The 27,442-nt window shown below is 41.2% G+C and overlaps 1 protein-coding gene across 1 annotated transcript in view; it reads right to left on the bottom strand.

Moving 5' to 3' along the window:
• Nucleotides 1-1,167: 1,167 nt before the first annotated feature.
• The window catches only part of MLYCD (malonyl-CoA decarboxylase), a 58,636-nt gene continuing 32,361 nt past the window's right edge, over nt 1,168-27,442 (bottom strand). The window contains exon 5 of the mRNA XM_050923013.1: nt 1,168-7,847. Within this exon, the coding sequence (XP_050778970.1) occupies nt 7,314-7,847 (534 nt within the window). The 3' untranslated portion in view covers nt 1,168-7,313. The remainder of the gene's footprint in view (nt 7,848-27,442) is intronic.

Below are 27,442 nucleotides of genomic sequence, written 5' to 3'. Positions count from 1 at the left end.
GTTAAATTCAAGCCATTTTTATAGTATGTGTTTTTTTTAATTGAGCATCTGCAACTGTGTTTAAAAACATTCTTTTGCGAATCTGAGACTAATGCATGTCAAAATCAGTTTATGTCCTTCCTCCTCCTCCTCCTCCTTAAAATAAATCTGTACCTGAGCTAATAGCAGACCTGTGAAACACCCAGATTCAACAGTATGTTCTCCAAAACAACCAGCTATGGTTTACAAATTGATTTTGCAATGGAAAGCCTTAGAGAAGCATTAATCCTCTCTGGGTTAATGGTTCCAACCCAGTTCATTATGATAGAGACTAAAAGTCATTACCCAGCCCACCACTCTCGCTGAAATGGAGTTTGTAGACTCCATCCAGTATAGTGTGGGCAGCTGTTTAGAGCAAATACCCCATTAATACAATCACTATTCGTTAGCTCCCTTGCACTAGACAACCCACATTACATCTTCTGTGGCACAAAGTAGACAAAGGTACTTCAGCGAGCTTCCTGTGACTTCCCCCTCTTTTGGGGAATCCTTCAATGGTGTTGGGTTGGTATAGTGGCATAAAGGACAAGACCAGAATGCTGTTCAGCAACAAGGGGCCTTTAGTCCAGGGGATAGGCTGCAGGCTTCAACTAATGCCCAGCTGCCAAAAGTCTGCTCTGATTTCCACTTGGGAACAGCCTGGTGCCAGAATTTGAGGAAATACTGACTAATGACTGTCATGGTATAATTCCCCACTCTGAACCTTAGTGTCCAAAAGATGGGGTACCAGCATGAATTCCTCTAAGCTCAATTACCAGCTTAGAACCTGTAGCGCTGCCACCAACCAGGAATTCCAGTGCCTGGTACACTCTGGTCTCCACAAAACCTTGCCCGGGGACCCCCAAGACCCAAACCCTCTGGCTCTTAACACAAGGAAAGTAAACCCTTTCCCTCACCGTTGCCTCTCCCAGGCTTCCCCTCCCTGGGTTACCCTGGAAGATCACTGTGATTCAAACTCCCTGAATCACAAAACAGAGAGGACAATTCTCTTTCCCCCTCCCAGACTCTTCCCGAGAGAAAAAGTAATCCTGACACAGAGAGAAATTAGCCTTTCTCCCCACCAATTCCCTGGTGAATCCAGACCCAGTCCCCTGGGGTCTCACCAGAATAAATAAACAAACAATCAGGTTCTCAAACAAGAAAAGCTTTTAATTAAAGAAAGAAAAAAAGTAAAAATTATCTTTGTAAATTTAAAAAAATGGAATAGGTACTGGGTCTTTCAGCTACAGACACTGGGAACACCCTCCCAGCCTAAGTATACAAGTACAAATTAAAATCTTTTCAGCAAAATACCAATTTGAACTCCTTCCAGCCAAATACACATTTGCAAATAAAGAAAACAAACATAAGCCTAACTCCCCTTATCTATCTAGTACTCACTATTCTGGATCTATAAGAAACTGCATCAGGGAGATTGGAGAGAAACCTGGTTGCACATCTGATCCCTCTGAGCACCCAGAGTGAACCACCACCAAAACTAACAGCACAGCACAAACCTTCCCTCTCTCAAGATTTGAAAGTATCCTGTCCTCTGATTGGTCCTCTGGTCAGGTGATAGCCAGGCTCACTGTTCTTGTTAACCCTTTACAGTCAAAGAGATATAAAGTACTTCTGTGCTATTAACTTTCCTTATCTGTTTATGACAATGACACTTTGCCTCTCCCTTTCTGCCCTCCCTCTACCTGCACACACCTTTCTCTGGCCCTGACTAGACAACAGGATCTGGCCCCTTCACAGAGAAGCCACGGATTGAATGTGTAGAGATGACACTACCAATTAATTGAATTTAGCCCTTTGGTGCCTTGGTGTTATTCTCTAGCCAGATGGTGTTGTGTCAGAGGGTTCAGCATGTGTTTAAATCTTCGGCCCAATGAGAGTTTTATAATGATAAAAGGCTATCAGAAAAGGATAGCACATGAAAACTCCTCAGCTTGGGACCAAAGAAGGAGAAAGAAGCCAGAGTGTTAATTACTTTTCATATTGAGGGGGAGGGGGTCTCAGTCATTTATAGATTTTACAATAGCATTTTAATGTCAATAGAAATTTGCCTTTATGATGGCTACATAATACATTTTTCTATTTTGAATATTTTCTAGATTATCATTAAAAAAGCATCATCGTTCAGCAGCTAGCTGAAACTGACAAAAGCAAATGGGAGTCATCCCGTTGAGGCGCTGTACTGCAAATTTACCTTTTACATTCTAAACTATAACTGTGCCCTGCTCGGTGTCAGACAAACACTGGAAGAAGACCCAAGTTTTGCTGTGTTATACACTATTACCACCTCCTCTGTGTTATGTGTGTGCTCTTCAGAATAGGCTTCACCAACTCCGCAAACTGGGAGAGGGGAGGCATTATCCCTGCATTTTGAGCAATGAAGCTGCATTTCAAAAGACTGGAATAAAACCTCTCCAATGAGATGCCCATTGCCCCAGTAACTAGTACATATGGTGAGCATTTCTTTTCCACTTACAGCATTGTTCATTTTAAAGCAACTTTTATGGGTAAGCTGGACAGTCCAAGCTCTGATGGTCATTTTAAGGCCAACAACCAATGAAAGAAAACTCATGGGAATAAACAGCCAGTGGCAGTAATGACCAAAGACTTCACCCTCAACAATCCTTTCACAAACGTTCTTTTAAAATTGAACTACATTTCTGATGCACAATTAAATGACAGAATATTTAGCCTAATTTGTTAGATTACTGGTGTAACAGATGAAGTGAACCAAAAAGCGAACTGATGAAGTGAAATACTTTTGCAGGTGCTTGAGGGCTTATGGAGAACAGATGTCATATAGAAAATACATCCATATAATGCACCTCCAATGTGATGCTAAAAATCTTTGCTTATGATCTCCCAACAGACAGACCATGGAGGCATTTAAACTCTGTCTAGGTGTTAGAATCCACACTTTATAAGCCTGATTTAGATCAGCCTGTTGCATCACTCAAAATCTCTGTTATCTTTAACAGAAGTCTCTTATTTGACTTCATCAAACCAGAGGCATTTTAGAGAACAAATATAGGGTTTTTCCTTCACAAACAGCTGTATTTCTTCATACACAAAACTGAATTTCATCTTAAAACCAGGAGTATACCAATTAAATTGTACTTTCTAAACTCTGGAGAAGGGAAAAATAAATACACCTAGCTTCTGATCTCTGTTGAAAACAAAAGTGTCATGCCCAGCAGTAATGTGTTTGCTGAAAAAGGTTTTCCTAAGTGACTATCAGACTAAGCACTCTTTTGACAGCAGCCATGGAAAGTTCAGCACCCACACAACTGTTATGTACACATGTTCCCCCTCAGGGCTCCATGTAAAGATAATATTTAACGATGTTACACACAAAACAGGCTGCAGCGTTCTAGAAATAATAGGGAAAACACAGAAATGGGAACGTACTTTTTACTCATCTTTTTCTTACTCTGGTCACAATTTTATGCTACAACTTTAGGCCTGATATTTAGATCCTGGTGGGCAACCATGAACTTGCAGGTACTTTCAAGGGCACTTTCCTACCACTATTGCCATATGGGCAGGCAGTATAGATATTAATGCCTGTACCTGCAATGGTGTTTCATTATATCAGTTGCAACTGCAGGTGCATCTGCTAGGAAAGCACCATTGAAAATCAGATCCTTATTTAAAATGGGTCTTTTTTTTTCCTTCATGTTGTTACAGAAAAACAGAAAATGACAGTTTTTGTTTATTTAGTCTTTAAATTTTAAAAGGCACCGGTCTACCCATAGCATGAAAATGATAAAAGTCATACCAAGTCAGATCATTCATCCATCTAGTCTGGTATCAAAACTATTGTCAAATCAAGGGGACTTTTAATAAAACTTCTACAGTGCACCTATTCGAAAAGGGAGATTTCTTCCTCATCCCAGTAAGTCATCAGCTTATTCCCTGGCACTATCCTTTGTAAATACTCATAATTCTTATCTTAGCCAGTGTAACTTCAGATGAATAAGTGCCTCTTGGGAATATATGCTTAAAAAATTTCAAGTTCTTAAATTTAAGCTGTTTTTCCTTAGAGAAAATATTTAAACTCCTTTTTTGCTCTAAGTCTAAAAATGAGGTTATTTTTTAAATGAAAAAAAATCTGTTTCAGGTTGAGAATTTGCACACCAAGTTTCAGAAGGATGAAAGTTCAAAATGGTCCTGCTAGAATCCCTAGAAAACTGGGGTATTAACACCGAAGGTGCAATTGACTATTCACTACGGCAACACTAATGGGTGTCACTCCAGTGCAAGGTCTGGCTGAATTCATTTAGCAGATTTTTAAACTCTTAAGTCCTTGAGAGTCTTTAAACATGGATAATATCCTCCCTTTAAGCAAAACTGACATTTTATACATAGCAAATGCTGAAATTTACTCCAAGAGCCATCGACAGGCAATTTAGACAAGCTGAAGCAATGATGGACTAGAAAGGACTGAGTGCACTCTGCACTGTGAAAATACATCAAGAAGTAAATGTGTTGTCATTCATATCTGATATTAATGGGTTCCAGAGGGACTACGTTTATCCTGTGAAGTCCCAGTCCTGCACCTGTCATGGTCTTCAATAACAGCAGGATTAAGCCCCTGTTTATAATACCTTTTGGTGTAAGGTGCAGAAGCCTCAACTCCTACTGATTTCAGTGTGTGTGTGTGTGTGGTGGGGGGGGGGGGTCAGCCAAATTTTCAAAAAAGAGTTCAGTACCCAACTGCTCTTTTTTTAGCCACATAAATAAGAGACTAGATTTTTCAGACCTGCTGAGCACCCAGCAGCTCCCATTGATCTTAATGGGTGATGAGCAGGTCTGAAAAACCTAGGGAACAGCAGGTCACTCCTAACAGTAACTCTGGTTTGAGATACTTTTTCCATGTGGATCCCTCTCATGGTCTTTTAGCTGGCAGTGTCCACTGGGGCAACACATGTGCCCTGCATGCCTGTGATCCCTTAACTGAGGGCATAAAGGCAAGTGCAGTCTAACCACCACACATCAGGAGTTATTCCAGAATAGCTCTTCCTGATCAACTCCGTGTGGACTCTCTTAATCCAAAATAAGAATGCCTTATTCCAAGTTAGTTTAAAGTAGATTAAGCTAATTTGGAATAAGGCGCTGTTATTATGGAATAAAAGTTTCCACAAATGGAGTTAAACAGGAATAGGTAATTCACTTTAAATTCACACCTAACCTTATTCCACATTAACCTTCACGTGTACACAAGCCCGCCGTTTACACTCACCAGTTAAGTTGGTACACAGTGGGGACTGTCTGCTCTCAGGTATTAGAAAAAAATCACAGTACCCCAGTCCTCACCCCAATCAGTGATGCACCAGTTTTAGAAATAAAATAACTGTTTTCTTGTCTCATTGGCAGTTACCTTTATTCTAGGCCGCTGACTGATTGATTAGGCTGAGCTGCTTTCCCACCACTGCCCAAACAAAGGACAGTGTCCAGAGGACCCTGCTCACACCAGGAGATTCCAGAAGTTTGAGTACTTAATTCCATAAGTGGGAAATGCAGAGGCAAACTGAAGAATTTACTGATCTCTTCTCAAAAACTTTACAGTGTCTTTTTGGCTCATGTGCAATGTTATTCAGAGGCAGTGAAAAAGTTATCTTTTGGCATGTACTGTATTGCCCTCTGGCATTTTCACAAAAACTACAATTCAAGTTGAGCAAAGAGACTCTTAATTTTCCTTTAAAAAGTTGGCAATACAAGATTCCTCCCCCACAAGACGCTGGCAGTAATTTTTTTTTACTGGTATCTGATCAAAACCCATGGGTTTGCCTTAATTTGTTGACATAAAAGAGATACTTGCTCACTAGATGTGATGGCTTTTGGAACCATTCTTAAAACTATAATGAAAGCAGCATGGCTAGGCTAGTTGCCATTGCTAATGTGAAGACCAGCTGCTATGTAAAAATGACTTTGTTCTGAAGGGAATAGTGTGTAGTGCATCCAGCTACATCATCTCACTGAGAAATCTGCCATCAGCTGAAGACAGGGAACATTTAATCTCTTTAGCAGATATTTAAAACAGGCCACTCAGTAGGTGGGAAGATTTCTGTTTAGTGAACACACACAATTTGTTTGATTGTCCTTCCTCCTGGAATGAAATGGTACATCTGGACACTTAGGGATCCCTTCACCTTTACTTGCATAGGGAAATAGAAATGTTTGTGTAATTCTCTCAGGAATTTGGTCAGGATTTCATTATACACTGAAGAAGCCAAGAATTCTGCACTCCAAATCTGCTGATATCTGATCCATTGAAGTCAGAGATCTTATTTCACTGGAGACACTAACATCAAGTGTGACTAACCCGAATATGGTACATTTTGAGAGAGATATCATGTAACGTTTATAGGGACTTATTTTAATTTATTGCTTTAAAGACCAAACCTGGCTTTTTACTATTAAATAAATAAATAAATAAAAAGCTTATTAAAGTCCAATTTCTAAAATGTCCAATATAATTTATGGAGATATTATATATCTCCTAAAGCTTCATAATTAAGTCCTATAAGCAACAGACTCTCTTCTCTTATTTAGAGCCACTGATTTTACTTTTTGAACTGTAAATATGAGCTATAGCAATCTGCAAATACACTGTTGCACATACCTACTGCCTTGAGAAAAAGCCACAGAAATACAAGGTATCTTGTTGCTCGATCAGAGCAATGAGTTAGTGTTGGCACTTTGTACTTTACTTTGAAAAAGCAAAAGAATGGCCAAATCAAGAGGTTTTACCAAAAAATGTCAGGAATAAATAACACAAAGACCTTAGTGAAGAAATGCTGCAGATTGCTCTTGAGCTTATATATATTGAATAAAAAATTGTCTTCGCACATTGCTTTTATCTATTTAATATATTAGTGTACTGAGGAGTTCCTCTGTGCTTTTGAAGATGTAGCTTAAACAACTATATTGATCCTGAGAACGACAACAGGGGCACAGAACAGTCCACGCAAGTCACCCCTGGCTTGTAACCTTACTGAGATGAGTTTACACAGCCTTTAATACACACTTCCAGCTCATTTGAATATAAAGTATCGCAATAATTCAACCATACTGTATCAGACTTTGAGTATCTGGCAGTGCAAGAAAGAAAGTTATAGTAATTTTGGCAGATAATGTAATTTTGCATCCTGCTGTGACTAAGAACAGAGCTCATTGTTTTATTACAAACATTCACTTTTCAATAAGGACATCCCAAGATATCATAGCCCTTCATTCAAATGAGAAATGCTCACTCTTAAAATCTTCTTGTATATTTAAAGTTTGCTATTTTGCTGAAATTGAGACACCAAGGAAAGAATCTGCTCTGAGGCTTTGATGTGCTTTGTCCCAAGGTATCCTGCACTGTTACTGGCTGTGTCCTCTAAGAAATACCGATAGTTTACCATCATGCCACATGAAGCAGTGATCCCACGGGGGCTTGTGTCTGCCATCCAATTTATCCGCCACAGTACAGCACCATTCTGAAGATGAAAGTTTGCTACTGGATTAAGGGCATATCCACGGTGTTTCTCTCCATACAGGTACCAAGCACAGAGCCTCATAAATGGTGAATGCAATGCTTCGACCAATCTTTCTGATCTCACCCATTCATTGTTAGTTAAGAGCCTCTTTAGCTTTTCAGCAGCAGGGTCCCCTGTGATCTCAGAGATTTCTTGGCATTCTGCATCTGTAAATAGTTCATTTCTCCCTTGTTCCTTTGTTTGTGAGGTCAGAAGTCCAATGAGCCACTTGGTGAATCCTGGGATAGGTGACAGACTAGAAAACACTTTGATCTGAGGAAATTCCCCCTGTAGACCAAAAGAAAAAAAAAATCACAAATCAAGCATGACAATTGCTTTTTTAAATGAATGAGAACTCTGACTCAAGGAACAATTGCTAAATATTCTAAAAACTGTTTAGGACAATTTACTGTCAGTAGGCACAAATGGTTTTGAGAAAAGATTATCTTCTTTAGCCAAAAGGATTATTTACTACACAAACTAATGTGTGTGCAAATGCCATATAAAATCACCTCTGTCAATAACAGATTAGTTTCAAGTAAGAGTTTGCCATTCTGAGAATGCTTTTCCTTTACATCTGATAATTATAATCTTCACAATAAAGCTCAGCTAGGTCTATAGGTATGTGTGTTGTGCCCGTCAACATAGTACTGTGTCCATTAATGACCCTGCCCAGAGGAATAAGGTGAAAGAATTTGGCCATTTTATGACTTTCCTGCATTTTTATTATAATTTTCCCTCTTTTGACATGAAGAAATGTATGGGTAGTGGGGGAGAGGGGTGAAATGAGGCTTAGGCTAAATTTCTGTGATAAACTCAGGAGACTTCTTCCTATTAGATACCAAAGGCAGCATGTCTTATTTAGATTTTTAGTCTTGATGTCAGTGGTCCTTTCACATGAACTGGTGCCACTTATGGATTTTTCTGAATCCAGCGTTTACTGGAGTTTGAGAAGTGATTATGTACCACTGGAAGCTAATTTTCATACTATCCATGTGAACTGCAAACACTTTAAGATAAAATTTTATGTTGCGAATAACAGAGTTGATCCCATCAATCAACATTTATCGCATCAGTTGAAGCATCTCTTTGGTGCTAACGGACACGTGAACAGAAGTCATTCCCTTTGGTAATTATGACAAAATTGCATGCTAGTTTTGAGGTGTGCTGACATTAGGACTAGAAGAGGCCACCAAATTCATTGTCATTTGGATTTAACACATGAGGAATTAACTTGCATATCAAGCCTGGTGGGAGAAGGAGGGAGGAAGAAGCCAAAGTACAACAACCCAGAGTGCTTTTTAAAATTACTTTTCCCACTGAGGGGGAAGAGGTCTCAGACATTTATAGACTTCACAATAACATCTTAATGTCAATATAAAATTGCCTTCACAATACATTTTTCTATTTTGAGTATTTTCTAGATTATCATTAAAAAATCATCTTCATTCAGATAGTATCTTAAACTGTCAAATGCTAATGGGAGTCATGCTGCTAAGGCACTGCATAGCAAATTTACCCTGTACATTTTAAAATATAACAGTGCTCTATCAAGTGTCAGATACAAACATTGGAAGAAGAGCCCTTTTAAACTCCTGGATTTCCAAATTTAAGAACCAATCCCCTGAGTCCCTGTGGATGCCCAAAGAAGTGAAAGAGGCTCTGATGGGATCCAGTCATACAGAACAGCTTTCAGGACTAGAACCTAAGAAACCTGAAATATGAAACATATACACAAAACCCCCAAACATGTGTCTACACAATTTAATATTCTGAAAAACAATACAAATTCTGCAAGAATAAAGGAATCAAGTGTTTGGTTAAAATATTATGCTGGTCACCAAGAGATCAAGATCAAAATACAGTTCTATATCCATTGGTCCTGTTAAAAAATAATTAAGCATACTTGATACCCAATATAATATGAGGTCTGATTTTGAAAAATGCAGCCGTTCAATTGCCCACACCTAATCTGTTTGTCAATTACTTTTAAATACATACAGTAGTCAGTATTTGTGCAAAGAGCTTTCCAGTCAAAACGTATAAGTGGCTATTTGCGCAAGCCAATACCAAATATGCATGCAAAAGGACATGACAGCACCCCCTCAAGGTACTTGGTCTGGCAGGGCAGTCAGTCAGCTGCTCTTGCCTGAGTCCTTATCGGAGTCCCATTCTTGGACTATAAAGTGTGTTAGTCTCAGTCCTATTGTGGTGTTCAGATTTCCCATTATACCTGGCAGGATGAGCTGGTCCTGGTTGTCAGAGCATCCAGAAAACCCTTGGGGTCTTAAGTCTCTGAGAGATGGATAGCGAAACCTAGGTGAACTCATGCCACTGGGTTCCAGCTCAGGGCCCCTTAAACTAGAGAGGCAGTATCAAGACTCAACAACTCATCTTGCTGTGCCCTGAGTTCTTTCCTACCTCCCTTGGTTCCATAGACTTTTCCAGCCTGTAGATCTGGTTATCCCTTTGCTGGAGTTGTCTCTGGGTGGCTTCTCACCAGCCTGCTGGCAGGACCTTCCTTCTCCAGTTTGCTTTCTCCCGGGAAGCTGTCTTGCCCCTCTGCTTCTCAGCTCTTTTATTCTCCCAGCTGCTGTGAAGCTGCTGATCAGCACTGACAGGTGGTTGCTGCATTAACCCCTTTGTTACCGGGCCACCATGGGGTCCATACACCTCATCACATATACACATCTGTACATATTACATTCAAATTCAGTTGGTAATTCAAAAATAGATTTTCCCACATCACACATTTAGATGCTTGTCTCCTGCCAAAAAAGTATTAAAACAAAACCCACACTTTGGCCTAATGTGACAAATATCCTCTGCCAAACATCACAATCCAGCAACCGAGGTAGTATATTTATTAGTCAGTGGGAAACATAAAGCAAGCTATTCATAATGTTAAAATGTCCTGACCAATCATTATGTAACATTTTGCAGAAAAGGACCTAGAGGTTACAGTGGATGAGAATCTGGATATCAGTCAACAGTGTGCCCTTGTTGCCAAGAAGGCTAGTGGCATTTTGGGCTGTATAGGTAGGGGCACTGCCAGCAGACCAAGGGATGTGATCATTCCCCTCTATTCAACATTGGTGAGGCCTCATCTGGAGTACTGTGTCCAGTTTTGGGCCCCACACTACAAGAAGGATGTGGAAAAACTGGAAAGAGTCCAGCGGAGGGCAACAAAAATGATTAGGGGGCTGGAGCACATGACTTAGGAGGAGAGGCTGAGGGAAATGTTTAGTCTGCGGAAGAGAAGAATGAGGGGGGCATTTGATAGCTGCTTTCAACTACCTGAAAAGGGGTTCCAAAGAGGATGGATCTAGACTGTTTTCAGTGGTACCAGATGACAGAACAAGAGTAATGGTCTCAAGTTGCAGTGGGGGAGGTTTAGGTTGGATATTAGGAAAAACTTTTTCACTAGCAAGGTGGTGAAGCACTGGAACGGGTTACCTAGGGAGGTGATGGAATCTCCTTCCTTAGAGGTTTTTAAGGTCAGGCTTGACAAAGCCCTGGCTGGAATGATTTAGTTGGGGATTCGTCCTGCTTTGAGCAAGTGGTTGGACTAGATGACCTCCTGAGGTCCCTTCCAATCTTGATATTCTATGATTCTATGATCTGTTCAATAAAGATCCTATTAGCAAGAAACACAAACGTTCACTCTGTAAAAGTCTGAGAAAAATGCCAAATATTTGTTAGCCAAAAGAAGGAAGTATTTGCCTCCTACTTGTTTAATGGTGTTGCAGTAGTGCCACCAAAACAATGCTTCAATAATCATTATATTGGCAGCTCTATAATGAAAAATAAATCAGAGATACCAATACAATCCTTGTAATTCTAATTAATCTTTCCACTAAAGCACTGCAGGACAGCTTAATTCTGCAGATAAACATTTAGCATATTCTAGAAATTTAACTAAGTTACAGAAATATAGAAAACAATAGAAAACTTGTATACTACTGAACATTGAACGTTTCTTCTTGTAGCTATGGCAACCAGTTTAAAAACACTGGTGAAAAATATAAGTCTACTGTACAATATACTGGAATACATGACTTACATTGTTTACTAATTATATGGTTTATTAATTGCTACAGTAAAGACTCATACCATAAACCGATTTCCCATGACTGACAGTCCTAGAATCATCTCTCTCTTCCCATCAAATCCCAGCACACAATTCAATATAAAGCAAGAATGAGATTGCCAAAGAACTCAAATTACATAGACAATACAATACAGCTCTGGTAGAATGAAGGCTGTGAAGCACTGAGCTGCATCACTATGTACACATAATTTTAATTTAGATATGGTATAAAATTATAGTTTGAACTGTCAAAGGGGCCCAAAAAGAATGAAAATCAATGGAAAATGAGAGGCTAAATTCCTTTGAAAATCCTTGCCATATTCTCTAGTTGCCTGAGAGCTAACAAACTGTTTCACAGATTCTAAGAATTGAAAACATGAGGGTTCTGAAGAATCTCAGTGAAAGCAGAATGGACAGTGAGCAGTGATCAAGTTACAGAAACCAGTGACCCTTGAGGATTAAATCTAGGGACACATCTCTGGTTAAGGGTACACAAAGAAAGTCCAATAAAAAAAAGATTTAAAAAAAAAATCACAGAAGTTTGTAGGCAGTAAGCCACAATTTTTTTTAATATATATTACACACACACACACACACACACACACACACTGTACTGGAAGGCTGCTCCTTCCTAATGCTGTGTGGGGTCTTCTTTGTTCTTTGTCATCTTGCTGTTGATTGCATGCTCTAAAGAGATGAGATTAACAGGGTGAGAGGATATGACTGTGACAGGTTTGCCACTGAAGTTGACAGATGGGAGCAAAATTCATGCTGCTTGCTTAATTCAGAAAAATGTTCTCTTCTTTCATAGTTTGAAGACACACCTCTTTTAGGGCATTCTTCAAATTGAATATTCACTGCTGTCACCTGTTCCGTGATGGAAGACATTCATGAGGTGGTTCTGGTAGCATCTTTAGAACATGAATCTACAATCTGTAATAAGTGTCTTTGTTCTTCTGGAGGGAGCTCTCAGAACATCTTAGGTTAGAGTTTTAACTCTTGTATTTAGCCCATTTTCTGAGATATTCCTGTAGCTTTATTAGGGTTTAATTAGGAGTTGAAATTCTGTTTCAAATAAGTACAAATACTCCTATATAAAAAATGTCTTCAGTTTCTCAAATTGCCTTTTTAAAATTTACAAGATTCTTAAAGGGTCTTTTTAGCTTAAATAGTCTTCACAGAAGATACTTCTTGGAAATCTTTGGTGAGGGGATTTGTATTTCTGAGTTTGAGAGGGAAATTGCCAGATAATTAATTGCCCAATTAAAAACTTATATACACCTCTACCCCGATATAACACAAATTTGGATATAAGATGGTAAAGCAGCGCTCTGGGGGGGCAGAGCTGCGCACTCCAGTACATACATACACACACACACACACCCCTCTACCTCAATATAACGCTGTCCTTGGGAGCCAAAAAACCTTACCGCATTATAGGTGAAACTGCGTTATATCAAACTTGCTTTGATCCACCGGAGTGTGCAGCTCTGCCCCCCCAGAGAGCTGCTTTACCATCTTATATCCAAATTTGTGTTATGTCGGGGTAGAGGTGTATATAAGTTTTTAATTGGGAAATTAATTATCTGGCAATTTCCCTCTCAAACTGAGAAATACAAGTCCCCTCGCCAAAGATTTCCAAGAAGAAGTATCTTCTGTGAAGACTATTTAAGCTAAAAAGACCCTTTAAGAGTCTTGTAAATTTTAAAAAGGCAATTTTGGGAAACTGAAGACATTTTTTATATAAGAGTATTTGTACTTATTTGAAACAGAATTTCAACTCCTATTAAACCCTAATAAAGCTACAGGAATATCTCAGAAAATGGGCTAAATACAAGAGTTAAAACTCTAACCTAAGATGTTCTGAGAGCTCCCTCCAGAAGAACAAAGACACTTATTACAGATTGTAGATTCATGTTCTAAAGATGCTACCAGAACCACCTCATGAATGTCTTCCATCACGGAACAGGTGACAGCAGTGAATAATCAATTTGAAGAATGCCCTAAAAGAGGTGTGTCTTCAAACTATGAAAGAGGAGAACATTTTTTCTGAATTAAGCAAGCAGCATGAATTTTGTTCCCATCTGTCAACTTCAGTGGCAAACCTGTCACATTCATATCCTCTCACCCTGTTAATCTCATCTCTTTAGAGCACGCAAACAACAGCAAGATGACAAAGAACAAAGAAGACCCCACACAGCGTTAGGAAGGAGCAATCTTCCAGTACAGCACTGCCGCTTCTGGAACACAATGAGATGACCAAGATTTCAGCATCAAGGGTGAAAGATTGCCAATGCACAAGATCAGGGGTCTCAAACTCCTGGTCCGCAGGCCATCTGCGGCCTGCGAGCCTCCCCAATGTAGCACACAAGGCTCCAGCAGTTTTGGGGCCATGTCTGTTCATTAGCCCCACCTGCCGCCCCCGGGCGCTCCTGCCTCAGGGTCCCTGGAAGCGCAGCGGAGCTGAGCGGCGTATGCCGGCTCACTCCAGTGGCTGCCAGCCCCTCTCTGCAGCCCAGGGGAGGGGCGGGGTGGACCAAGGCTGTGCTGATCTACCTTCCCAGGGGAATCCCTAAGGGAAGGGGGCCATTAGGTTGTGACAGCACTCCCTCTCGCCCCCAAACTCCCTCCTAGAGCCTGCACTCCAGACCCCCTCTCCCACCTAAGCGCCTTCCCAGAGCCCAATCTCTCACCCCTTCTGCACCCAAACTCCCGCTCAGAGCCTGCACCCTAATCCTCTATCCCAGACCACGTCCTCCACCCAAACTCCGTTCCAGAGCTTTAGGCAGGTGGGGGCCGGATTTTTTGTGGGAGGCAGGTTCTGGGCGGCATGAGTGACATTGGCCCACTGGGAGGATTTGAGGACTGGCACTGGCCCTAAGGTAAATTGAGTTTGAGATCCCTGCACTACATTTAACTTTTTCTTGTAATGATTTTAAATAGGATATTGAAAAGCTGTTCTACTTTGTGATAGTAATGGCTTCTCCAGTTAAACACCAAAATGGTTTAGACTATATATTTCCATAAGGGAGCCATACGCTAGCCTGGATAAACAGAAAGAAGCAGTGGATTTAACTTGAATATTAGAATGCTTAATATCCTGTCTCAAGAGAGCTCCTTGAATAAACTTCTCTCAAGTAATCTAATTTAAACACCTTCTTTGCTTTCACAAGACTTAATTAAGATCTCTCTGTTATCTTTAATAAAACAAAAAAACACTCACCTACCCATAAACAAAAATTCATTTGCCCATCTATAAAACACAACACAACTCACATGTCTAGTGTTGAAAATATACTGTGGTCATAACTTATCTGGATAAGAGTGCCCCATCAGGGGCAGGCTCACTCTCAAAGGTGCAATGTTGGTTAAAAATTTGCCACAGAGAAACATATAAAGAAGATTGTAGCTGCAGTAACCATTGTATATTATTTGTTCTGTTTTTATTTTTTTCCTTTCTTTAATACAATCAAATAATAATAGTGATTATTTTTAATTGTGGTGTTCCCGAAACCATGGCAAACAACCCCAGGGGATTAAGATAATGGGAGTCAAACTCCAGAATGGATATTAAGAGAAGCAATTTGATTTGGCCTACCATTTCTTGTTTTTTGAGACTACAGATTTTAATAATTTGGGGGCTAAAATTAGTTGGTGCTCAATATCTTAACACCACTTCTTATCCTACAAGTTAATAAGCATGAAAAATTAAATTGCAAGTTGGGTAAAAGAATTAAAAAGAAGCTATAAATGTAGCCTAAAGACAAGTGTCTACCACATTAGCATTAATGAAAAAGTTGCATTAAAGAAAGTAACATTCAGATCAATTATTTAAAACATTTATACAAGTGATATCCACTACGAATACCCAGTTATTGATTTATGAAAAGATAACAATTTACAGAAAAATCTTCAGGTAATATTTACCTTGCAAATAAGCACTGAACTTTAGAGAGAGAGAAAACTCATGGAAGAATCTAGGCTGGGGTGGGCAAAACTACGGCCCAGGGGCCACATCTGGCCCTCCAGGCATTTTAATTCAGCCCTCGAACCCCCACTGGGGAGCGGGGTCTGGGGCTTGCCCTGCTTCGTGAGGCTCCTGGAAGCAGCAGCAGCATGTCCCTCCTCTGGCTCCTACGCGTAGGGGCAGCAAAGAGGCTCCACACGCTGTCCACACCCCAAGCACCACCCCTGCAGCTCCCTTCGGCATGGAACTGTAGCCAATGGGAGCTGCAGGGGCGGTGCCTGTGGACACCTCTCTCCAAGTTATCACTCCCATCCAAGGAGCTGCAAGGAAGTGGTGTGGAGCTACAAACCCAGCTGCGTGTCAACATGGAATTGTTAGATGAACATATCTGCTAGGTTTAGGACATCTTTGTGCCAGCAAACAGCACAAGGCCACAATGCGACAGTGAATTGGGTTCAATGTCTTGAAAACATTTAACAAGTTGGGGGCGGGGGGGGGGGAAAATCAACTCTTAGTCTTATACTATTATTTGCAATAAGATGACATATATAAGAAAAATCTGTTTTCATATAGTAGCACAGGGGCGGGGGAGGGAATAGAAATTTTCTCCATCTGCACGTCCACTACACTGATTGAAAATTGCAATACAAGTTTCCACCTACCCTGCAGCTCTGTGACAGATCTGTTTAATCTGATGATTAATGGCTAGGCACCTCAGCTATGCAGTGTAAATAGCAACATCTTCTATAAAAGTGATTTTAGAAAAGTGGGTAACACTAAAACCTTTATCAGCAAACCTGGACAGAAAGGGGCAAAGCACGTCTAGTGTGGAATTTTTAGATAAATTACAAACAAACATTCTCATTCTGTGGGCTCAGATCACATACTTTAATATTAAAGAAAAAAATATCAGAATGCCACATACATCACCACATAACAGGACCAAATTCTGAAGCTGCCACCCCTAAATTCCATTACATTGTTACATTATTTTACTGTAATGAAATATCTTTCATTTCCATCCTTATGCTATGTCTCACAGCTGAAAATCATTTCTGTCAAATTAGTTGATCATTTACTGGGACAGTTTATTTTACTATGCCCTCTGGACAGCCTACATCCACATGCTCCCTGGCCTCTGCTCCCACAGCTCAGATCCTTCTTCCCTCCTGTGTACCAGGGAAGAAAGAAACTTCTAGCCAGCTTCTGTGGCTCATCTCACCAGCTTCCCCTGGTCTACAGCGCCACTGAACAGTGCAGGGAATATGCAGTGTAATTCAGTTAACCTCTCCTTGTGAGGAAAGCCGGAGAGCAAGAAGTAGCGGCAATCGAGGAGAAAAACAACATTAAAAACCCCAAACAAGACCTGGGGACTTGGTTGATACAAAATGGTGACTTTCATAGCAAGAATATGTCATCTTCCATTACTGTCTGAAGTGCTGTTGTAGGCATGTTGGTCCCAGGAATTGTAATGCCAGCCTGTAGTTTATAGTGACAAGCTTTCCTTTGAGACCAGCACTTTCATTGAGAATGTTAAGTGTAATGAGCGCTGCAAGATTACAGTGTGAAGGTCCTCGTTGCTGGTTTCTCAATTATATATTGACTGACTCAAAGGTCCTCTTTGGCCAACCATGAGTGATTAAAAAAAAATATGTTCTTAAGAATTTGAGGAGGTTTGCTTGTAGCAAAGTTTGTCTGAGTAAGGTGATGGTGCTAGAGACAGTACAACTGCCACCACCAAGAGCTAAAAAATATAAGCAGAGCTCTTTGAAGAAACCATTTTCTCCTATAATGTGACTTCCCATATAAACAAAAACAGAGCTTCATCCAGACAGGGACTCAAGGAGGGCTGAAAGTGCCTCCAGTGTTTCGGATTCTTTTATACAGGCTTGTCTACTATGTTGGGCCTACAGCTTTGGAAATAAGGAGGGGTTGCTGCAAGCTGTGACACAGATCCCTCTTAGGTTGGAAGGAAAATAGGCAAACAAAATCCGCCCACTGAATCAAGGGAAAAGACTTTGTCAAAAGGTAAATTAGCAAAGTTTTGAGGTCTACTTTGCTATGCAGATTAGGAGAGCAGAAGATTTGGAGGCCACCTTTCAGCGCTGTTTGGAAGCAGAATACAGGGCTTTATGAAAGACAAAAGCCAGCCCTTGTTTTCCCCACATTGACAGATTTGGCTCCTACCTTGCAGAAGAAAGGAAACACACTGCCAAATGGCAAAACTGAACATGAACATTTATTTCCTCTTGCTATTTATGTATTGTGGGAGGAATAGCTCAGTGGTTTGAGCATTGGCCTGCTAAACCGAGGGTTGTGAGTTCAATCCTTGAGTGGGCCATTTACAGAACTGGGGTAAAAATCTGTCTGGGGATTGGTCCTGCCTTGAGCAGGGGGTTGGACTAGATGACCTCCTGAGGTCCCTTCCAACCTTGATATTCTATGATTAACTCTGATGTCTGTATCATACCTCCCTGATAACTATTAACATTTACTGAAGTATAGTATACAGGTGGCTTTCTTGGGCTGTTGGATTGTACTTTGTTTACCACTGACTTTTAGAAGTAGTTCAACCGTTGACCCTAAACCAAAACATTCTCAAAAGAAATTACTGGTGAAATCCATTATGGGAAGGAAAAAAATAATAAAAGAGAGCAAATCATGTATTTTTTTTTAAGACTGATTAAAAACTGGGGAACTGATCCAATCTTTGCAGCTATAGTACTATCATACACCTGGTGGTGGTGGTGTTTTTGTTTGTTTGTTTTTTGCAGAAGATTGCAGATCCCATCCTATTACTCCTGACTCATCTGAAACTGCTGCATTCCACACCAACTGAACAAAGAAAGCAACAGTCCAAGGTCACATTTTTCATCAATGAAAGCAAAGATTGTGTAGGAAAATAAGTTCTTACTAGGTCACCTTGAACAAATTAAGGTAGTAATTAACAACCCAACCAGAAAGTCAAAATCTGCTCCCAATTGTTATGTATTTTAGAAACTGTTAACCTGGGCATTCTGTCTGGTCTCAGTTTGCAGGTATAATAATATGCCACTGGCTATCAGCTTTACCAGTTCTCTCAAATGCAGACCTCACCATGGTTATCCATGTCTTTGTCACCTGCAGATGAAATTACTACAAGGCATATTCTGTGAAGAATATTTGAAAACTTCAGCTACAGCAAGGTTTCTCAAACAGGGGTCGCTGCTTCTGTAGGGAAAGCCCCTGGCAGGCCGGGCCAGTGTGTTTACCTGCCCTGTCCGCAGGTCCAGCCGATCGTGGCTCCTACTGGCTGCGGATCACTGCTCCGGGCCAATAGGAGCTGCTGGAAGCGGCATGGGCCGAGGGACGTACTGGAGGGACGAAACCCTGAGCTAGAGAGAAATGCATCTGTCCATATGATTACCTATCTAGAAATTTTTCACCAGTGCTCTGTAAATTACATTGGTTTTCATTTCTAGGTGCAACACAAGTTTTAACTTAAGCCCTGCATGGTTTGTATCACTTATTCCCAAAGACTGTTCACCCTTTATTATACCTGCAAGCTGAGACTAGACAAAATGCTCAAGTTAACAGCTCCTAGATTGTACATAAGAAAACTGGTGCTAGAGTATTGTCAATAGAGAAGCTGTTGGAAAACTGCGTAATGAATTGTGTTAGTCAAACATATAACCCAACCCGTTAATAACTAAACAATGTTAGATAAATGATTATCTATATTATAGGAAGACATAAAAGGACTTTTTTTTGTTCTTGTACATGTGCCTACTGATGCAGAATTTCTGAATTTAGCTTAAAAATGATTGTGTAAACCATGACAACTGGTTTGTGTGTCTTACTCTGTAAAACCTGGGTCTATATAAACAACAGGTGAAACCATCACAAGATAATTGTTAACTTCAGATTCCCCCACAAAACAAGTTAACATGCAAAAACCCAAGGCCACAAAAACAGACCAGTAAGATCAAAAACAATTTGAAGGTGCCAGTGGGATTGACAACAAAGAATAAATCACAGAAGTAAATTTTAGCAAGGTAAGCAAAAATGTATTAGTTTAGGTTAATTATTATTATTTATGTATACAAACGTTTAGTTGGCTTTAGAAGGATGAGGCAACATTATGGAACAGGGTATAAAAGATAATGATTGAAAACAAGCATGAAGAAGACACGAGAAGAACACAGCAGACACTAGAGATCTGAAAGAAGTCGCCTTGTCCCCAGGAAAGGTAACTTATCTTGCCTTATCTGTTTTTGAATGTATATGTAATTCATAGGTGCTAACAACATTGTCTTAAAATGTTCAAAATAAAGGCTACTAGGAACTGTTTAAAGCTAAAGGGGAGTGGATCTCATTTGCCTTCCAACAAGCCCTGATTCTGGAATTAGTTTGCCTCCTCAGCTCAGGGTCCAAATCTGTGGATCTTCAGGACACACCTTTGCAGGACCGCAGAGCTTGGGCTCCATCCTGGAGCCAAACACATCTACACAGCAATTTTTCAACCATAGCCCTGTAAGCCTGACTCAGCTGACATGGACCGTATCTTGAAAGCCTATTTGTCTAGAGGGAGTTGGACTGGGTAGGGAGTATTTTAGCGGACACTGCCTTAATTTATATTTAACAACTATTCTAATTTATATGTGAATCTAGTACATTGAGTTAGGTTCATTCTATGAACCAAGATAAATATTGAGACGAATGTTTAGTACAGCATACTTTCTCCCATGACTCCCTTTATGCATGGAACAAACCAATCTCTAAAGCCACTGTTCTGATCTCCTATAAATACCTCAAAAAACATTTCTATCTTGATGTCTATGGTAAAATGTCAGCTGATAATGGTTAGTAAGGACAACCAATATTTAAAGATCATTCAAACTGTTAATTGCTCAGTTACGAACATGTGTTCACACAGGCTATCACTGTTAGTCTTGCCATCAACTTCATAATCTCCTCCATTTGTTTTAAATTAGACTAATTCTCTTGGGCAGGGGATGTATCTTGCTATGTGATTACACAGTGCTTTGGGTGTCACAAACCTGACTGGGGCCTCTTGGGCTGCAATAGTACAAACAATAGTAATGAAAATTCATATTTAGAAAAAACATCCTAATGGGGGTATCCACTTCAAAAAGTGTGCATGCAGCTGTTTGCACCTGCAAACTGGATAGAGACCTGGTCCTGTATGTCCTCACACTTTAGTATACAAAGCCATGTCTATATTAGGAATGTTTTCCAGTATAGCTATATCAATATACTATACTGTCAAACTGTTCCTATTGCGGAAACAACTTTACCACCAAACTGTGCTTTTGCTGATACAGATTAATCCAGCCAATTTTACATCCCTGAATGAAATAAGCCATATCAGTAAAAGTGCAATTTGAGGATATAAATGTGTCTATAATAGGGGCTTTTGCTGACACAGCGGTCAGTCAGATATCATACCTCTTCATACCCCTTATTGCTATAGCTATGCTAACAGAAGTTGGTAATGTAGACATGGGGTATGGCTACACTTGGAGATGTGCAGCGCTGGTAGTTACAGCTGTCTTCGTACAGCTTTGTAGGGACAGCGCTGCAGTGTGGCCACACTGACAGCTACCAGCGCTGCACTATGGCCACATTTGCAGCGCTGTTCGGAGTGGTGAATTGTGGGCAGCTATCCTAGTGTTCAAGTGGCTGCAACGTACTTTTCAAAAGAGGGGGGTGAGGGGGAGAAAGAGAGAGAGAGAGTGGATTTTTGGAGCTGTCAGCTCCCTGCCTTGCAAGTTCTAAGGACTGGAACATACACATCACCAACCTGCAATCATTTTAAGTTTCGAGCCCTTCCCCCACCCCTCTCTTATTCACTAAATGCAAATTATGCACTTAGAGCTCCAACATGGACTCCCCCTCCTCCTCCGCCCTGTGGCTTCTCTACTCAAGCAAACCGCTGTTAACATTCCAAAGCAATTCCCCTGCCTCTTCTCGAGTAAACAGGAGCTGTGTTTGTTTTTTAGATAAGCAGCTCCGAGGAGCCCGGTCTTCTGGTTTGTTGTGAACACGCATTCTGGGATACCTCCTAATACCCTGGAGACCAATTACAGCGTTTTTGGTGGCCACACCGGCGGAGCAGCACTGCATCACCAGCGCTGCAATCGTTATACCCCAAGCAGACCAGGTGTACAGCCAGTGCTGCAGCCAGGGAGTTGCAGCGCTGGATGTGCCTTGCAGCTGTGGACAGTTACTAAGTTGCAGCGGTGTAAACCTACCACCAGCGCTGCAACTCTCCAGTGTAGCCATGGCCATGGTCTTTGTCAACCTCTAATCAAGGAGATTAGGAGGAAGTTTACAACATAAGCAGGTTATTACCTAACTGCCCACTTTGAGGGTTACTTTGCAACTTCCTCTAAAGTGTCTGGTACAAACCACTGTTGGAGACAGGATACTGGACTACACAGACCACTAGCAATTCCCATATTCCTATAAATTTTCCAAAGTCCTTCTAAATAAAGAACTAAATGCAAAGAGTAGTTACAAACATATTCCTAACTCAGTGGCTGTTTCTTTTCTGATTTAATGATATCACTTCATGACAATGTTTTGCAGCTTCCCTTATGAAAAATGACAGCAGAGGTTCCATTTTTGAAGTTATACTGGCATTTACAAGTAGATGTGTCACAGTGGGTTAAGTTAAGGCAAAGTCAGAAAAAAAATGAAGAGTTTTACTGAAGGTTGAAAAAAAAAAAAAGTTTTAAAAAATTGCAATGCCTTGGGAAATCATGAATTGAATAACCTTCTGCTGCTCAAGCAGATGTCCACAAAGGTTAACTCAAGACATGTGAAGGGTTATAGAAATGTATTAAACATGAAGTGTTTAAACTGTACAAGAAAAAAATAGAATGTTGCTAAAAAGTTTACTTAGTTCTTTCATAATATTCCCTCTTCCCGCAAATATTTTACTGGCAGCAAAATTAAAAAGACTTTTTCACCATTCCTAAACTGCATCTTTTAGCACATAATGGCTGAAAAGATCTTTGTGTTTATTATATAACAAGTTTTCCTTCTCCGCACATTGCTCCCAAATCCACCTAGTGTTCACATAAATAACTTAGCTTACACTGATGGCATGCAATATCTTACAGCAACAAAATTCTTAAGATGCTGCCGTCAACTCACAGCTGACTCAGCACTGCAATTATATTGCTGGCCCCTTTGAAGTCACTGTGGATAGAACTGTGCTCCAAACAAACGTCTGCAGTGAACTCAGACAGCCTTGGAAAGTCCTTCACTTTTAGCTGACCCAAGATACAGAGCAAACAAATGCAATGAAGGGAGTATTATCACAAAGCTGAGCCCTTCTGCCAAAATTAGGCTGCCAATAATATTGATGATTAGATGTTCCTCTTTTGCCCTGGCTGCCACAGCTCTGCAGAAGAGGTTCTATAAGACAAGTGCTTTGAGGCTGTAATGCACTAGATTCCCCTCATCTGGCACACGTAGCTCAGTTTGGGGGGAGGAGGGGAATAAAGCCTACTGTTACGGGTGTCATGATGAGGTCGTGGACAAGGTAAACCTTAAACACACATATCCAAGTTCAACAAAGAATCACTGAGTAGTATCACTCAAACAACATAATGATGAACAGAGTATAAGAACTTAGAGAAAAAGAGGAAGAAAGGGCTCTTTCCCTTCACATTGTCAAAATCAATTGGCTGAAATCACCTGACCCTGAGACTGAAATTACCAAGAGGGTAATCATGTAATGAAAAACAGTTAGTTTGATTTATAGGATTGTGTACAGCTTTTTAAGGATGTAAAATATGTAATGGTGGTACAGAACAGAGCCTGTCTGGTATTGCAGAATTTGACACAGGAAGTTCCCCACATGGAAAAAAAAATCAGTTCTCCCACAAATAAAATGAATACCCAGTAATCCCATTTAACAATTTAAGAATTTTTGTCCAAAATCTAACCCATTTCCAGGTGGCTGTACAAAGATTGTAAACAATGCTAAATTTGGTACTTCAGAGTTCCAAGTAATAACATTCTCTCATTAAAAAAAGTCATGTTAAACTAAGTATACTTTGCTACTTATTTTGTGTCAACACAACCACCTGTAATCACCACTGAAAAGGGTAATTTCCATACCTGCTTTACCTGTGAGCCAAGCAGTGAATTATCACAATTTACACAAAAATCACTTCCAAAGATATAACATAAGACTTATCCTGACATTAAATTATGCCAGCATTTCAAAACCTTTCAGGCAAGCCATCAATTTTCCACACCTGCAGGAGAAGTCTATTTCTCCCTTCATACATAAACCCCAACTACTTCCCAACAAAATTACAGATTCATAAAGGTTAGATATCACACTGGAGTACCTAAAAGAAATAATAAATACTAAAACATGTCCATTTCTCCCCTAAGAATGCAGGAGCAATGTTAATGTTATGCTAAATTATTACAGCAATGAGATCGGCTCACACAGTCTCAACGTACTAAATTTTGACACAGCTCTCAATTCTAGCCCATGTACATTTAATTAGGCAGGATTGTGCCATGATCATATAATCCCAAACCAACTTCACACAAATTGCATCCTCTAAGGCAGCACAGGGCCATAAATTCTTGTAGTTTATAGGCACCACAATCACTAATAATGAAGAGTGCTGATGGGGAGCATGTGTAATAAGTATGGTAAGGTGGAGTTTAACAAGGACAACAGGTAGAAAGGTAAGAGAAAAACTGTGAGCAATGGAAGGAACAAGTGGCAAGAGGTAGAAGGAAGAGGAAACAGCAAGAAAGAGGGGGAAGGAAGAGAGAAGAGAAAGAGTAAGAGACATTAGGAGACAAAGAAAGGACAGTAGGGAACCAAAGAGAGAGACTTCTTCTCAGCCCTGGTCTACGCTATGACTTTAGTTGAATTTAGCAGCGTTAGATTGATTTAACTCTGCACCCATTCACATGACGAAGCCATTTTTGTCGACTTAAAAGGCTCTTAAAATCAATTTTTGTATTCCTCCCCAACAAGGAGATTGGCACTTAAATTGACCTTGCTGGGTTGAATTTGGGGGTAGTGTGGACGCAATTCGATGGTATTGGCCTCCAGGAGCTATCCCAGAGTGCTCCATTGTGACTGCTCTGGACAGCACTCTCAACTGAGATGCACTGGACAGGCAGACAGGAAAAGCCCCATGAACTTTTGAATTTCATTTCCTGTTTGGCCAGCGTGGTGAGCTCAGAGGTGACCATGGAGTCCCAGAATCACAAAAGAGCTCCAGCATGGACTGAATGGGAGGTACTGGATCTGATCGCTGTATGGGAAGAGGAATCCATGCTATCAGAACTCCATTCCAAAAGACGAAATGCCCAAATATTTGAAAAAAATCTCCAAGGGCATGAAGGACAGAGGCTATAACAGGAACCCACAGCAGTGCCGTGTGAAATTTAAGGAGCTCACGCAAGCCTACCAAAAAACCAGAGAGGCAAATGGTCGCTTCGAGTCAGAGCCCCAGATATGCCGCTTCTATGATGAGCTGTATGCCATTCTAGGGGGTGCCCCTACAACTACCCAACCCCTGTGTGTGCACTCTGTCAATGGATTCTCACACAACAGGGATGGGTATTTTGGGAACGAGGAAGATGAGGAGGAGGTTGAAGATAGCGCATAGCAAGCAAGCAGAGAAACCGTTTCCCCCCAACAGCCAGGAACTGTTTATCACCCTGGAGCCAGTACCCTCCCAATTCACCGAAGGCGGGCTCCCGGACCTTGAAGGCGGAGAAAGGACCTTTGAAAATATAATACATGGTTAAAAAACAAGCATGTTTAATGATTAATTTGCCCTGAAGACTTGGATGCATTCGTGGCCAGTACAGCTACTGGAAAAGTCTGTTCACGTGTATGGGGATGGAGCAGAAATCCTCCAGAGACATCTCAATGAAGCTCTCCTGGATGTACTCCCAAAGCCTTTGCAAAAGGTTTCTGGGGAGGGCAGCCTTATTCTGTCCTCCATGGTAGGACACTTTACCACACCAGGCCAGTAGCATGTAGTCTGGAATCATTGCATAACAAAGCATGGCAGTGTATGGTCCCAGTGTTTGCTGGCATTCAAGCAACATCCGTTCTTTATCTCTCTGTGTTATCCTCAGGAGAGTGATATCATTTATGGTCACTTGGTTGAAACAGGGGAATTTTATTAAGGGGACATTCAGAGAAGGCTGTTCCTGCTGGGCTGTTTGCCTGTGGCTGAACAGAAATCACCCCCGCTGTTAGCCACGTGGTGGGGGGAGGGGTGAAGCGATCATCCCAGAGAACTGGGTGCGTGGGAGGGGGTTTAGTTGGGTTTGTGCTGCACGTTAACTCGAAAACCACGGCTTCTCTTTTTAAATGGCCAACCCAAAGGGTGGTTGGTATGGGAAATGAGGGCACTGTTATTTGAAACCATTCCCACATTATGAAGGTTAAAGAAGCCAAAAGACTGTGGCCTACCACGGCTGCCTGCAAGCCAAATTCTCTTACCCACTGGCCCTGTGCGTGTGATCTCTCACACCAAACCAGCAAGCCCTCAACATAATAGGCTATGTAATGTTAACAGCTTGGTTCACTGTGAAAGAGTCTACCCATTGTTCTCTAAAATGTGTATTTTTAAATACTACTCTCCCTTTTTTTCCTCCGGCACCTGCAAATGTTTCAATGCTCCCCCTATCATCTCCATCCCAGAGGCGAGCAAAGATTAGAAGGCAAAAAAAATGCCCTCGTGATGAAATGTTCTCTGAGCTCGTGCAGTCCTCCCACACAGAAAGAGCCCAGCAGAATGCATGGAGACAGACAACGTCAGAGTGCAGGAAAGCACAAAACGAACGCGAGGACAGGAGGGACGCGCAAGAGGATAGGTGGCGTCAGCGTGATGACGAGGAGGCAGGAAGCAATGCTGAGGCTACTGGAGGATCAAACTGGTATGCTCCAACGTATGACTGAGGTGCAGGAAAGACATCAGAAGCACAGACCGCCACTGCAGCCCCTGTGTAACCAACCATCCTCCTCCCCAAGTTCCATAGCCTCCTCACCAGACACTGGGGGGGGGGCCTCCGGGCACCCAACCACTCCACCCCAGAGGGTTGCCCAAGCAACAAAAAGCTGGCATTCAGTAAGTTTTGAAGTGCAGCGTGGCCTTGTCCTTCCCTCCTCCCCCACCCCTCCCTGGCTACCTTGGCAGTTATCCCCCGATTTGTGTGACAAATTAATAAAGAATGCATGAATTTGAAACAACGACTTTATTGCCTCTGCAAGTGGTGATAATGGGAGGAGGAGAGGGCGGTTGGCTTACAGGGAAGTAAAGTGAACCAAGGGGGCGGGTTTTCATCAGGGAGAAACAAACAGATTGTCACACCATAGCCTGGCCAGTCATGAAGCTGGTATTCAAAGCTTCTCTGATGAGCAGAGCGGCCTGCTGCGCTCTTCTTATTGCCCTGGTGTCTGGCTGCACATAATCAGCGGCCAGGCAATTTGCCTCAACCTTCCATCCTGTCATAAACGGCTCCCACTTACTCTCACAGATATTGTGGAGCGCACAGCAAGCAGTAATAACGGAAATATTGGTTTCACTGAGGTCTAACTAACTGAGTCAATAAACTGCACCAGCACACTTTTAAACGTACTGACCACTGTCCAGGGTGCTTGTGTATGGCTTCATAAGCCATGGAATTAAGGGGAAGGCTGGGTCCCCAAGGATAACTATAGGCATTTCAACATCCCCAATGGTTATTTTCTGGTCTGGAAAGTAAGTCCCTTGCTGCAGCAGTTCACACAGACCAGAGTTTTTAAAGATGTCAGTATAA

This window comes from Gopherus flavomarginatus, chromosome 14 (assembly GCF_025201925.1).
Source record: "Gopherus flavomarginatus isolate rGopFla2 chromosome 14, rGopFla2.mat.asm, whole genome shotgun sequence".
NCBI classification, from domain to species: Eukaryota; Metazoa; Chordata; order Testudines; family Testudinidae; genus Gopherus; species Gopherus flavomarginatus.
This window is presented reverse-complemented; position numbering and strand designations above follow the sequence as displayed.